General features: G+C 38.0%; 1 protein-coding gene across 1 annotated transcript in view; it reads right to left on the bottom strand.

Annotated features, from left to right (window-relative positions):
* Nucleotides 1–3,516: 3,516 nt before the first annotated feature.
* Nucleotides 3,517–15,625, bottom strand: part of Acvr1c (activin A receptor type 1C) — an 89,782-nt gene continuing 77,673 nt past the window's right edge. The window contains exon 9 of the mRNA XM_021152763.3: nt 3,517–11,132. Coding sequence (XP_021008422.1) covers nt 11,007–11,132 — 126 coding nt within the window. The 3' untranslated portion in view covers nt 3,517–11,006. The remainder of the gene's footprint in view (nt 11,133–15,625) is intronic.

Here is a 15,625-nt window from a genome sequence, read left to right as displayed (position 1 = left end):
AAGGAAGGATATGATGTGTACATTTCCAAACATTACCTCCCTACCTGCCTGTAAACTTTCCATGTATAAGTGCCTCTGGGAGGCAGGCTTCTAGTGGGATGTTATGGTATCACCCATATATTCTGACAAAGGAAAAGCTGAACTATAGAAATGAACACTTCATGAACTAGCTCATGGATTTCCTGAATGTAAAGCTCTAGTCTGCTGCACAAGGTCGAAACGAGTTCTTGCAAAGCCTTGCTTTAGCTATACAGTGAACCTGGGCTGTATTTCCCCGTTCTGGTTCACTATCTTATATGATTATGTCACTCTGTGTTTCTCCATTAAAAATAAGGCAAACTCAGCAATTCCTTTTTCTTACACCGCTTCAATAACCAGCACTTGCCATATTAGAAGCTTTAGCTGGAAGACTATAAAAAATAGCTTAGATACCTAGCAGGTAACTACAGTGAAGCCAATTCTCTTTTCAGGGATGTAGCAAGGTCAAATGAAATGACCAGGGAAGGACAGGTTGTGATAGTGAATGGAAAGGCAGCTGATATTCAAAGGGCAACAGTACATTGTGCTGGGAACGTTTTGTGTAAATGTTAAATAGGGCCCCGCATTTAACCACCTGCTTCTTGTTTAGAAGGGTTCAAATGAACAATTTCAAGCACAATTGAGTTACACTCAAAAGAAAATCAAGTGTAATTTCCTAAGTTGCTGAAGCAAGGGTTCTTCTATGGAATAGCCATTAGTAGCTCTAAATCCAATTTGACTGTATTTGAAATTTAATGCACACAGTTCAGTGGCACCTGGAAATTTCTTCATGCAGAGAGAAAATGATAAGGTAGTCTTTTTCCAATGGGGTGTGTGTGTGTGCTTTTAAAAATTACCTGGGTCATATTTACTATGCTAAATGATTTTAAGATGAAATATTTTACTTCTTTTTCTGCCTCTTGAGATACTACATTGTATTGCTTCAGAGAAACAGCAGGTTATCTTGAAATTCTGCACCAATGTAACAATATCTCTAAAGATTTACTGATTAGAGGAGATAGGATACTGAGGAGCCTTCGTATTATTTTGAGAAGATCTTCAAGGCAATGCTTTCATCTGCATTTATTAAATGCAAGCTTTGCAATTAGTGCTCCTTTAAAGCCTTCAGAAGCTCCCTCAACAACAGTATCCAACACAAAGATCTGATCCTTGTACACACCTGTCTCCATGCATAAATGACATATGACATTCCTGCATCTCTTTGGGGAAGTTTCCTATCCAAAAGTTTTTTTATATTGTTGTTTTGGTGGTTTTGTTTTTGTTTGTTTGTTTATTTGTTTGTTTGTTTTCTCTTCTCATATTGGACTCAGGTCAATGTTTCCTCCCTGCAAGGTTCAACTTGCCAAGTTCCCTGATCTTTCATGGGAATTGACACTCAGGTCCTATGTCTTCTCTGATGTTTAATATTTGTCCCCATGCCAAGCACGGTTATGATTTTGTTTAGAGTAGATCCATTTGCACCCTCTAAAGTCAAGACAGCCTTTCCACTTCTCAAATCTGCAGCCTTGTTTTGACATTAGGTATGTTTTACCATCAAGATTTTGGGAGTTATTTAATTTTTCTCTGAAAGTTCTTGGAAACCATCCTATTTAAATAAATGTTTGCTTTGTATATCTTGTGGGTGTTATATCATTTTTTATTACATAATACAAAAACAATATATATTTTCCTGGACTGGCTTTCCAAATTGTATGTACTTAACTCATCAGTCAGATTTGAAATCTTCTGACAATGACTCTTATATTGCAATAGTATCTGATAAACATTGATTGAATAATAGATGAAAGAAAAATAATATTAAAATATTTTAATTACAGAGTGATTATAATTATAATTATAATGTTGCTAGATATTGTAATAAGAACCACCCGCTCGGGAAACTGTTGTAATTAAATAGACTTTAAGAAAGCTACCCAATTCAAGATTTAGTAAGCAAGACCTCCTGAACACAGCTTTTCTACTTTCATCTTTTCTTATCTCCTGGTCCTTTCTCTCAGGAATGTGTTGCAAAAGAACCACCTACTGGTCCAGATCAGTGGAAGTGTAAATCTAACCAGAACCTCCACAGCTTTAACAGTACAGTTCACTGAGCTACATAGACTTTGGGTCCGGTTAATTTGGGTGTGTGATTTTTCTTTTCTTTCTATCATTTTTTATTTGCAAGTTCTTTTAAATCTATAAGTAGATAAAAATAAAAGTTTTTATAAATAATAATTGCTTACAAATCTGCTTAGTACGTATTTAATGCAAGATCATGGGGGTGCCTATTAAAAAAAATGATGATCCCTAAAAATAAAATTAAAAAGTAGCAAAAGAATTTCAGGGCTTTTACCAAGGGAAAAAAAAAAACAACAACATAGTATCCTGCCAGTTATGCCAAGTGCTCAAAGCATCAAAACTGTAATATTATTTCCAAATAACCACCATTAGTTAGGGTCAAAAGTTCTCCTGGTTATTAGAGACGGTTGGGGGTAATAAGGTCCACAGAGTTTTCTCATCAGGTAAAGTAATACACTACTCTTAAGGTTTTAAAACTGTATCTTCAAGTTCTATAAGTCAGCACTCAGGGAGTTAGACTCTGTGAGTCTATATCCACTAGGTATAGGTTGGAAAAATAACGCCAAGTAGTACTAAGTGCAATAAAGCACACCTGGAGGACGCAGCTCATGGTGGATGCTCAGAGAAGACAGAAAAGGCAGCACCCTCCCTGGCATCCACAGTGCATTCACATCTAAGGAATGGGCATTCTGGGAAAACGCCCAGGACAGGCTTATGCTTGGAAGGCCCAAGAAACAGCAGGAAGGCAGAATCTGGAGATAGGGACCCCAGAAGTGAAGCCACTGAGTCTGCACTGTTCTGGGAAGGCCCATCAATGACTTGAGTGGTTGTCACTTTTAAATGGGATAGAAGCAGGTTAAACTGGTACTTTCTCAATAAATTATGTTTAAAATTCAACATGGGGTAGGGAGATGGAGAGATGATTCAGTAGAGAAGAGCAATAGCTTCTCTTCCAGAGGACCTGAGTTCCATTTCCAGGACCTACATGGTGACCCACAACCATCTGTAAGTCTAGTCCCAGAGGATGCAATGCTGTTTTCTGGTCTCTTGAACACACTTTGTGCACATAGACACATGTAGGCAAAGCACACAGATCAAAACTAAAAATGGAAAAAAAATGAATGCAAAAGACTGAAAAGATAAATCCCTGAAGAATATATTGTCCTACGTGTCATTCAGAAAAGAAAAAAGAAAAAAAAAGCTTTAAATAAGGGTGTCTCTGGCTTTGAAATTGTAGAATTCTATAAAACTCGGTAGGAAAGAAGGAAAGAGAGGGGGGAGGGAGGGAAGGAGGAGATTCCAGCACTACCAGAACCAGTTCTCAATCCCCAGTCCCCTGCCTGCACTCGGCATACAAATATAAACACAGTTGTGAACGAGAATATGAGCACATGGACACCAACATATGACACGTTTTCTTTTATTTAAAATAGAGCTCTTTATGCTTTACAGAAACAAGTGCAACGAGTGCTTAATTCATTGTCTTTGCCACTTTCCAAAACAATATGCTTTCTGAAAATGCATACATAAAAATATAACATTTAGGCAGAGAAGAATGTACACCTGGAGGCGGCAAGAAGTTATGCAATTGTATTAAAAAGCTTTAAAATAAATACTTTTTTATGACTAGCTGTTGGCAAAGTTAAACATTTTGGTATGAAGGCTATCACTGAGTTCTTGCTAAATTCTAAAATATGATTATTTCTTAACAATATAAGTATACATGACTATAAAATGCATATGTTCGCAGATCCAAAAGTCATGAAACATCTGAATGTCATCCATGACTCTGTGGAACTCTGTTCAACCTTCAACAATGAAAACACAGCCACACGACAATTCCCATCTGCGCGGTTTAGATACAATTTATCTCCCAGTTCTTATTTTAAAACCCAATTTATTTATTTTTCACAGTCCTTATGTACATTCATTTGAGCCTGTGGAAGTCGACATCTTTTTTTACATACTTAATACCAGCAAGCTTACCAAAAAAAAAAAAAAAAAAAAAAAGATCTTTACAACAGTGATTCTGCTCACAGTAGTTCAAGAGTTCAAGGTGTGTTTTCGCAATGTCAAAATGCAATGGTTTTGACATGTGTAATATGTTCTTAGGTATAAGAAGAGAATCACTACCTCAAGAAAAGCATAATTAGTATTAGTGCTTTAAAAATTAATCCAAAATCCTCTTATTTTTTTTTTAGACCTGAATCCAATTTTCTCTTTTTAGATCCTTTTAAAACCTGAAACAACAATCAAGTGTGAACAATCCTATCCAGTTCAGGGTCAGGAGAGTACACGAGCTTGATATAAGCCATTCTAGAAAATGAACTAGAGTCTAATATTTTACTCAGATTCTCTCATTTGGTAAAGAGAACAGGAAACTGCTACATCTTTAAAATTGCCTAGATACTACTGTTCTGCCAATGAAAAGCCAAACATATTGATAAATCTTTTAGTATGGTTAACTTTCTTAGAGCCTGACACTCAAACCTCCCTTTACAGGTGAAGCAAATGAGTAGGTTCATCCACAGAATGAAAAGTTAGTAGATGTATAGAAATTGAGGTTACTGTGCCTTGCAGCCAATGACTTAGGTTGGGGAAAAGATACATCCATCACCAGGATAAAGAGTCCACCTCGTGACTATTGTCACTCTTGGGAATACAGAGAAGAAAAGTCAGAGTACTCTATCCTTCCAAACTCTGTGTTCAGTTTGCATATGTCAAGAACCATTTCTAAATTTAGCATCTATTTCATAATGATGGATAAGCCTGGGCATTTTATGTTGATATAGAAACACACAATGTCTTTTTTCTGTAAGGTCTAGAACTGTGTCTATAGGGAAGAGCTAGTTCCAGCGCTCACCTCAGTCCTCAGCTGCCCCAAGCTGTTGAATTCCCTGTGGAGAATTTATATGTGGGATGCTGGAAAGAAAGGTGAATTTCCTACCACACTCAGGCTGTGTGAACAGTCAGGTTCCTAAAACCCAGGGAAGAATTGCATATTCCAATGAAAGTGTTGGGTCCAGGAGGAAAATTTCTTGTAGTGTAACATAAACCAACAAGGAGAAAAATACATTCCTGGCATTATTAAAATGATGAGCTGGAGCTCATATTCTCCCAAATGTTGTGTTCATCTATGACTAACTGGAGGAGAATCCTGGCAGTTATCAATAACAAATTTTAAAGTGGAGATTGTTACCTAATTTCAGCATAATCTGCATTCTAAGCAGCATGGCACATGGCTTAGTCTAAAAACATGGCAGAAGCAGAAGAGAGATGGCTGAGCAGTTAGAAGCACTGGCTGATGCTCTTCCAGAGGACCAAGTTTTGGTTTCCAGGACCCACATGGCAGCATACAACTACCTGTAATTCTAGTTCCAGGAGATCAGACTCTTCTGGCCTACCCAAGCACCGGATATGCATATGGTACACAGACCCACATTCAATCAAAACTCCCATAACACATAAAAATAAATAAATAAAAATATTTCAAAGGATGGCAGGAATAAAACAAACCAATGGCTCAATTATCACAGGCGTAACATGAGCAATCACATTATGGGATATGTATTTCACAGTCTTTGTTCAAGTCGCTGTTGAAGCGGAGTTCAGCATGAAAGCAGAAGCTGACATTCTTTATTCACTAGCCAAAAGCTACAAGATAACCAGACAGTCTGACTAAAATGGAAGAGAAAGTCATGTCTGCCATTAACAGAGCCCTCTTCCCAGTGTCAGGAGAGCGATCACTAATGAACTGGTGAGCCGAGGCCTCTTATACACAGTGGGGAAATTAAAACCTTGTTAAGACATTCCGTGTGTAACAGTCTGGACAGGGCTCAAATACATGAAAGGACAGAGCTGAGTAGAGTGGTGGGGGCAGAGCTCAGGAAATCTGCCACCAGGAGACAATGATGCCAATGACAAAACAAACACGAGAGAGACTATAAATGACACTAAACATAGTCTCCAGTTCGTGTACCAAATCACCTTTCACCATTCCAACACACAAGGGAAAGGAACAATGCATTCAGGAAGGGAGCAAGGAAGGTCCAGAAGCTTCGATAATTATTATTCATACTAAGAACACTTTCTTTTTTCCTTCCTCCCTTCCTTCCTTTCTTCCCTTCTTACCTCTTCCTATCTTCCTTCTCTTACCAGTGCTGAAAATTGAACCCAAATCTTTTCACTTGCGAGGCATGTCCTCTCTCTCTTTCTGCCTCTGCTCTACACCTCCAGCCAGCACTAAAACCCTCCACACACTAAATTTCTTCAATTACATTTCCAAACTCATCAGTGCTCCATGGCTTTTCTGCCTATCTCGATAACAACTTTTAGGTTTTTGCTTTGTCTATTTTCATTTTTTTCCCTAGTGACCTTGGCCTAAGCCATCTATTTTAATAGAAATGCATCAACAAGTAGGGTCTGACCACCAGCACTGAATGGCATGTGATGTTAATATGTGCATGAGGCAATGTTAAATCCATGCTGATTGACCTTTCAACTTGTAAACGTGGGCGAGGCTGCAGAAGTAGGTGTCACCACTGTGTTTCTACAACCATTAGCAGCCATCTAATGTCTGGTCTTCAGTTTCTTCATCTACAAAATATTAGAACCAAGGTCTGAGGCTCAGAGTCCATTTAACTTTTACATTCTCGTTTTCATTTTGTGCTGTGGCACATATGAAAGAATTTAGAACACTAAGGGATTTCTTCTCCATTATAAATGTGCAATTCTATAATGATTAAGTTAAATAATAGCTATGTTTAAAAATAATTAGGAAGCAACTATAATTTTGGAAGATGATGAAAGAACATTAAGTTTAATAGTAGGAGAAAGATAATGAAACAAAGGTAAGGTGGAGGGTAAAGAGAAAGCCAGGCACCAGGAAGTTTGCATCAGTATCCTTGGAAGAACGTGAACACTATAGAAATTCTGATTAATACTAGACTTAATAAATTTTTTGCCTTCTAAAATTTCTTCCTTTGTCTCTTTCTTCTTCCTTCCTTCCTTCCTTCCTTCCTTTCTTTCTTTCTTTCTTTCTTTCTTTCTTTCTTTCTTTCTTTCTTTCTTTCTGTCCATCTGTCTGTTTCTCTATCTTTTTTGGTTTAGTTTTAAAGAATCCTGCAAAAAAAAATTAAAAGCCCTTAAAATGATGACACTCTTCATTAAGACAGTGAATAAAATCTAAGTGAATATCAGGATCTGGAATTAAAACACAGTATTGTTATTCATGGCGATAATACATTCCACAAGTGAAAAAAGAGAGAGGGGAGCTTCAAAAACTACAGTGACACCATTTTAGGACACTAAGCATAAACATTTCTAAGTGGTTGATAATATTAGCTTTTCAAGTTACATAAAGGAAACGAATACTGAAGAATTCAGCTACCAACTTGGATGCATTTGTTATTGTTCCCTAACTGCTTGATAGAAGTCAAAATTTCCACATTTTAAATGAATTAATTTAGCCATGTAAATGTTCATATTTCCTTTCAAGAATCAGTCAAAAATCATTGCCTGCCAAGTAATTTCAAGTTGTTCTCTTGCTCCTTGTATGATGGCAGATGCCTGCTCCCTGCCTTCAGGCAGTGCACTGCGTTCTTCCTTGGGACTTTTGCTTCCACTCCAAGATTGCCCGAGTTTGCTGTCTCAGTAAGTCCCATGGTGGCAAAATTCCAGGACAGTAGACGTTTCTTTTATTTAATCATTCTGCAATCGTAGAAGCACTCAAAACAATAAGTGATTGTGGAACTTCTGATCTAATGAATGTGTTGTAGTTTTTTTTTTTTTTCATTTTAAAATAAACGCCGATTTGAAACTCTTCAGACATTGCGATCAGGTTACTATTTTCATACAATTATGGAAATTTAAAATGCAAAGTTAATTGAAAAGTATAAAGATGAAAAGCAAGTGCTGCACTTAAAATAGAGCATGACAGTCATGTTTCACTTAACTCTCATGGCAGAACATAAATTAAGAATTCTAGATGTGACATGCCAAATATTTTAGACGAGGAAGAATGCATACAACAGAGTCAGTACTGATTACAAACTCAAAACGCAGGACTTATAAGGCAACAAATTCATGCTCAAATGTAGACAACAAATAATGTGTTCTGTATTTCAAGAAGTGATGCTGTATATAAACCCCACTGTTTTTTTGCATACAGTACTAAAAATTCATAATAGCATTCCTAAGCTCTATGTTATACCCAGAGCCAAAATATCCATAAGGAGCAAAGCAATGGTGTTACTTTGCACCTAACCTAAGAAGATATTTTTGCTCGTAACAAAATTTACAAGGACCAAGTGTTACATGAGATTCCATCAAAAACATGTAATATAAAATTGAACTGCATAGATATGTACAGTAAATCTGCCTTATGCTCTAAACATTACTCTATTTTTTTTTATAAGTGAGCAGTATCTATGTAGAACTATGTTGAGAGTTAAGCAAAAACTACAACTTCTATTGTTCCCTGACTACTTCTGCGGCTCTGCTCTTTAAGATTATTCACTTAGGGATTACAGTTCAGCAACAAAATAATGAGCAAAAGCCTCAAAATGTACCAATGTGCAGATTTCTCCACTGTGAAATCTGAACCAAGAAAATATAAGTTATGTTTGTATATACTCTGAAATAAATTATAAAACATATGACCAAAATAAAGATGTTACAACACCCTCTCTTTTAAAATCTAGTAAATATACTTCCCTAACAGTGGTGAATGGAACAGGATAGAGTAGGTTTTTTTCATTGGATATCTGAATACAATCATTGAAGTAAATAATTCCATTGCCGTCATGTAGAAACTGTGAAATAAGATAATAGACATAAGCCAGCTCTCCCCTCGCACAGTTCTTCTTAGCATCCATTCACGTAGGTGCACCTTTTGATGCTGATGATATAATTAGGCTGTAATATTCTAAATAAAGATCCCTTCTAAATGTGTTGCAAATTGGAAGTGATTTTCAGACCTATTCTAGAAGCCATTGTCACACAGAACTCAAAGGCATCCCACTGCATATTTTATCTGTCAATTTACTCGCTTCCCTCATACTCACATGTCTTTCCCCACTCCCAAATTAGACTTTAAAATCCCCGAGGGCAGGACCTATCTATCTTGTTATTCCCTCTTGTACCCAATATTGTGGCAAGCAAGTTATGGGGTGCCCTGTGCTTATAAATGGATGAGGACATGACTGAGAATGGAAGTACATGCAAACTCCACAGCTGTCAGCTTTTGTTTCTCTTATCTCCACTTAGTCAAATGAGATGGATCGAGTAGCATATCTCCATAGTGATATGTAGACATCAAGTTACCCTCTTATGGGACACATAACTGTATTCTTCACAGCATCATTTACCATGTTGGGCTTTAGAGGATGCTAGATAGTAAAACTTCACCTTCTTTATAATAGAAAGGCTACAATCAAATACTTGCCCTTAAAAATATCCATGGAATGTGTCTTTACTGCTAGAAGTATCAAAGAATAGAATATGTTAATGTATCACTTTTTCAAGACCTTGTTAGAGAGCACATCCATTCTAATAACTTCTAGAATTTCTAGAACTTTCTAGAAAGTTCTAAGGACTGGGGTTTGGGAAACTGTTTCAGAACACTGAAAGACGTTGAGTTAAATCACCTTCGCGAAAGCCTATAGGACATTTGAAAGAAATATCTGGTGTCCTGTTAAATATTCTGAGCTTCAAAAATGGAGAATAGAGGTAGATCCTCCAAACCCTTCCATGCATGCTCCCTGTTAAAAGGCCAGGAATGCCTTGTAGTCACTGATGTGATCTTCTGTTACCAGTAAGGGGTTACACTCCTTCGGGAGAGTTCTCTGAACTTTCCTCAAATTCTTTCCTTGTTTACCTTTCTGTCATTTTCTTTCCAACCATGAACCTCAAAAGCAATGACATCTTAAGACATACATCTTTAGAAAATGGATGCTTATAATTGGTCAATGTTTGGCAATGTTCAGAAAACATTTGTTTTCATTATCGAATGGGATAATGATGGCATTTCTTTGATGAAATTCTAATAGATTGGTTCTGAAATTCTAGAAAATCTATTATGGTCTTACAAAATACTCAATGCATTCACTATGTGACTAAATTTAAAATATTATAACTGATGATTGATCTTCCCACTTGGGAAGAAAAGCTCTATGGGAATTCAAGGGACTATAATGGCCAGCAAACTTCACAGTGCTAGTTGTCACAGGGTTCGTGACCAGCTCTGGCTAGAGCTCTGTGACTCTGGGCCACTTCACAGTGTTTGAGACATCCGGACCTCTGTTATGTATCAGGAGGAGTTATGGCTCAAGTGGCTTTCGAACTACTTAGGGACAGCTGTCGTAGCGATGCAGAGTGGCAAATAGGCAGAGAAAGCAAGTCCTGAGAACATGGTGTCACTTTGATACTCCACCTTTCCAGTCTTTAGATGTTAAAATTCTGAGCAAAATTTACTTTTCAATGACCCAGTTAATTTTTAAAGTTCCATTTCACCATAATATGCGGTAGTTCACATTTTAAATATGTCTTCATCTTATTTGTGGATGCTCTTGGTTCAAGTACAACAAAAATTTAATATTTTTTTTACCATTGTATGTAGCTTATCTTATACTCATAACATCTTCCTCCTTAAATAAAAAGAAAAAAAATGAGTCGTGTCCCCTTTAAACATAAAACTAAGGACAACATGGAAACTGGGAAAGTCAAGACCTGCCCATGCTTAACTTTAGCGTTATCTTTTCATGCTGCCTTTGGGACACTTCAACACTGTAGTGAGTCATCCTTGAGGTAGAACTAAAATAAAACACAGCAGAAAAGAAGCAAAAACATTTACACAAAGCGGGAGACAGGAAGGAAAGCTGTGAGCGCTCTTCCTTTGCCTGTACGTAGAGCTAAGCTTTACAGTCTTCCTTGACACACAGCTGGGAGATGGTCTTCTTCACGCGCAGGGCCGTCAGGCGTGCTGCCCCGTTGGCGTACCAGCACTCACGCATTATTCTTCCCATGACCCGCAGCGCCTTCAGGAGAGAGAGACAGCAAAGGTTTGAGGTGTGCAGAACAGAGGATAAAAGAAGTGAAGTCACAGATCAGGGGATGATCGAGGAAACTGGGCCAAACTTCTGTAAAAATCCTTATAACGGCACAAATGTTAACCTTGCAAAGACTAGCTGAAATTTCTGGGATGCAATGATGGCTATTTTTTAACTCCGCTAAGACAGGCGATGATAACTGAGTGCTGCGGTACAAGCTCACAGTCCCAGTACTGGGGAGGCGGAGGCAAAAGCAGCAGGAATTCAAGGTCAGGCCAATTCCATGAATCCTTTCTCAGATAGAACAACTAAAACGCGTCATGAGCTGTGGAGGGCTGTGGAAAGAGTATCAATTCCCAGTCATATTTAATCAGATGTGCACATGCGTGAAAAGAAAGTCATCAGACTAGCAACCAAGATTTATACTTTCACCATTCATAATTGTGTGTGGTGAACGATGGTCTGAAGGTAAATAGAAAAACTCAGGATAAACGAGCTGTCAAAGAAATAAAAAAGACGTCCATTTAGACGAGAAGTCAACATAAAAGCAAGAAACATGAGAGACCTGGGGAGTCGCTGAAGATGGGCACCCCAGTGGCATATGCTCAACTACTCATGTAGAACCTCGGAGATGAGGGAACACATGTGAAAGACAGGAAAATCAACACAAAGCAGAGAGGAAGTTGCAGATGGGAAGGGGAGGCCCTAGATTTAAGCAGGAAGCTTGAACTAGTGAGATGGCTCAGCAGGTAAAGGCATCTTTCCACTGAGCCTGGAAATCTAATTCAATCTCAGGACCCGCATGCACAACGAGAAAACTGCTCCCAGCAGGTTGTCCTTTGGTCATTGCCACTATGCTCTGGCACATCCATGCATGTCCACATACATGTAAGAAAACAAACATAATAAAAATAAATGTGTGCATGTGAATCTTCCCCCAAATGGAAGTCCCTAAGAAAATTCGGTAAATTAAAAAAAAAAAAAAAAAAAGTCTGTCCTAATTTTTTTTCAGTAAACCTGAACTCATAATGAAATCTGCATTCAGAGAGGGAGGGGAAGGGTTGCCAATAAAATAAAAAAAAAAAAAATCAATCAAAACAATAAACAGCAGAATCAGATCCATAAAGGAAAATATATTAAGAATCAATGATAAGAAACATATTAAAAAAAGAAATAGGGGCTGGTGAGATGGTTCAGTGGGTAAGAGCACCGGACTGCTCTTCCGAAGGTCCAGAGTTCAAATCCCAGCAACCACATGGTGGCTCACAACCATCCGTTACGAGATCTGGCGCCCTCTTCTGGAGTGTCTGAAGACAGCTACAGTGTACTTACAAATAGTAAATAAATAAATCTTAAAAAAAAAAAAAAAAAAAAAAGAAATAGAACTCCAACTCTCTGGGGCGGGGTGGGGGGGGGGGACAATTCTTTCAGAACCAGTAAAAGTTCTTGGTACGAAACTTAAGAATCTCGTGGATACGTTAAGTGGCAAATGAGACAAACCTGAGGCAGAAGCAAAGAAGTGGGAAATGAATCCACTAGAACAAGTAGGAAATACAGGTGACACAAAGTAGAATCTGAAAGGTTTAAGAGCAGACACTGAGTTTTCCAAAAATAGAAATGAAGACAATGAGAGAAGAATTATTTGAAGACATATTCTTACAGAATTTTCTAGAACAGAGGAAGGTCACAAGTCCTTAGAACTAGAGCAGTCTTTGTTCAAACAAGTTTAACCGCAAAACTGGGTTCAGTGGTGCACACTGTGACATTAGCACTCAGAGGCTAACCCAGGCGGAGTAGCAGAATTTTCCACGTCCAACCTATTTAAATATTAGTGTAGCAGAAGGCCTGTGATTGGACAGGGAAAAGGGAGGTGGGGCTAAGTGTTGGAGAGGCAGAGAGGATTGGAGAGAGGAGAAGCCAAGATGGAGGCAGATGGACAGGAAGAAGATTCCGATCCCGTGTGGTTTTAAATAGCCACAAGTACTTATGAGTATCATCTAGGGATAGAATAATTGGAATAGCTTGTCTGATCTAGGTGGGCAGCTTGTATCATTATCATTTGGCTCTGAAATTATTGTGTGGGCATCTTGAGAATTTATTGATATATAAATCGGACTTGTTAATTATAAGCTTCTAGAGCTTTGTTTTACTGGATTACTGGAAGGTGGGACTGCTGACCACAGAGGGATTATGGCTGAAAGGGTGAGGCTGGTACTGAGGCAGCAAAATGAATCACGTGGCCGGTTGCTGATGGGGCTGGTCTAGAGGCAAAGGCACAGGGACCATGCCAGGGCAGAGAGTAGCCAGCAGTAGCGTGGGATGCCTGCTGGTCATTTTTAATATTTCCCGCAACAGGAGTGTGGGCTACATGGAGAGAGCTTCAAAAAAACAAAACAAAACAAAAAAAAAAAAAAAAAAAAAAAAAAAAAAACCTGAAGAACACTAAGGACAAAAATGTTCCTAAAAGCAAGTAGAGGACCGGAGAAATGCTCAGTAGTTAAGAGCACTCCTTCTTACAGAGGACCTGGGTTCTATTCCAAATACTCACATGGTGACTTACAGCCACCCATGACTCCAGTCCCAAGGAATCCAAACCCCTCTTCTGGGCTCCCTAGGATCCAGGCCAACACATGGTATACACACATACATGCAGGCAAAACACTCATTCACATAAAAACTAACACACATTTAAAGCAAATAGAAATGACACTGAGGCAAACTCAAATCAACATCAAAGTCTATTTTCCTTTAAGCTAAAAGGAAAAATATGTAGCTTTTAAAAAAAAAATCTTTTAAAGAGCAAAAGGTTACCTGATACCACTTTCAGGTAAGAGATTCCAAAATCACAGGAAGAAAGAATGAGCAGAAGTCTCATCTGTCTAAGTGGACACATCAGAAGAACTAATAGCGTCAAAACTTGTTGGACATATATATTTATATAAGGCCACTCTCCTTTTATAATTTTTAAGTGTGTGTGTGTGTGTGTGTGTGTGTGTGTGTGTGTGTGTGTGTGGTCACATACCCTTGAGCTGGAGTTACAGATAGTCGTGAGCTTCTGAGAACCAAATTCTGGTCCTATGTGAAAGCAGCAAGTGGTCTTAACCACTGAGCCATCTTTCCAGTCCTGCAAAGTGGATAATCTTATATGTCAATTTGACAGAATTTAGAATCACCTTGGTAACACATTGGTTACATATGTTCATGAGGTTATTTCCAGAAAGGATTAATAGAAAGCACAGGATCTACCTGAAATGTAGCTGACCTTATCACATGGGCTGATACCCTGGGCTGAATGACTGCCTGTCTGATGTCATGCACCCCTCCATGATGGTCATGCACTCTCATGCTCTGGGACCATGAGACTCCAGATAAATGCCTTCTTTTTAAGTTGCTTCGGTCATGGTGTATCTTCACAGCAATAGAAAACTAACTAAGACACAGTGTGTCTAGCTGCTTGTGTTCCTGATGACATGCCTTTCCCATCATAATGTTGTTTCCTTCAAGCTTAGAGCTAAGCTTAACACTTCCTTCCTTAGGTTCTTGTCCTCAGGTATTCTGTCACAGCAACTATAATATATTCACTAATACATTTAGCGGCATCCTTTTTAACAATGCTAACTATGAATCACATATGATAACTAATACTAGAACAAAGAAATATCCACACAGGAAAATGCTACACAGCAATGAAAATGGACAGATTTTTATATGTCTGTGTGTATTTAAAAAAATTCTTATTTTTTTAATAAGAACACATGTAACAGGTTTTACTCCTAATTTTCATAAACACATAAATGCAAGTATTTTTCAGGATATATGTATATATGTGGTAAAATCTAAATAAAGCCAGGGAATAATAAAATCATTATTATCAACATTAACAACTCAAGCAGAAAATTCCTCAAAGATTTCTGAAAATAATCTGCTTTTCAAACTGTGTATTCACAGGTTTTCATTTAATTATTATCCTTTATATCCTTCATGTGACTACAACTAACAATATCAGAAAAATTAATTCTTTCAGTATGGTATACAAGTCTCTAAGTCTGCTTCTCAGGTAAATATAGAGTTGAGGTAAGTAGACAAAAGACAAAAAATACTAACACTTGCCTTAAAGGAAAGAATTAAAATCCTGGAAGAGGGCAACAGATGAAGTAAAAAAGCAACTAAGTAAAACAATCCTATAAGAAAACAAAAAGTAACAAGTCACCTAAATGGCTAAGTTATTATGTTCAACTATGGTAGAAAATAAAGAGCAGTGAATGGGACTGAGAAGTGGAGGCACAGAAGAGGGGAGTGCTGCCCCCCTCTGTCTGACAAGAGCTTACGAGCAGCAAAATGAGCACTGTGTGCCCATCATGCTTGGTCAGAGTCCAGTATTGCTTGTGCAAACAAGACAGATAACAACTGGATCTAAGGTGAGGGGGTTTATCATATGAGGGAGATTAAGCTTCAGATAGTCTGAGATCAAGCATAAAGTA

This window comes from Mus caroli, unplaced genomic scaffold (genome assembly GCF_978045245.1).
Source record: "Mus caroli unplaced genomic scaffold, Mus_caroli_1 scaffold_2, whole genome shotgun sequence".
Taxonomy (NCBI): domain Eukaryota; kingdom Metazoa; phylum Chordata; class Mammalia; order Rodentia; family Muridae; genus Mus; species Mus caroli.
This window is presented reverse-complemented; position numbering and strand designations above follow the sequence as displayed.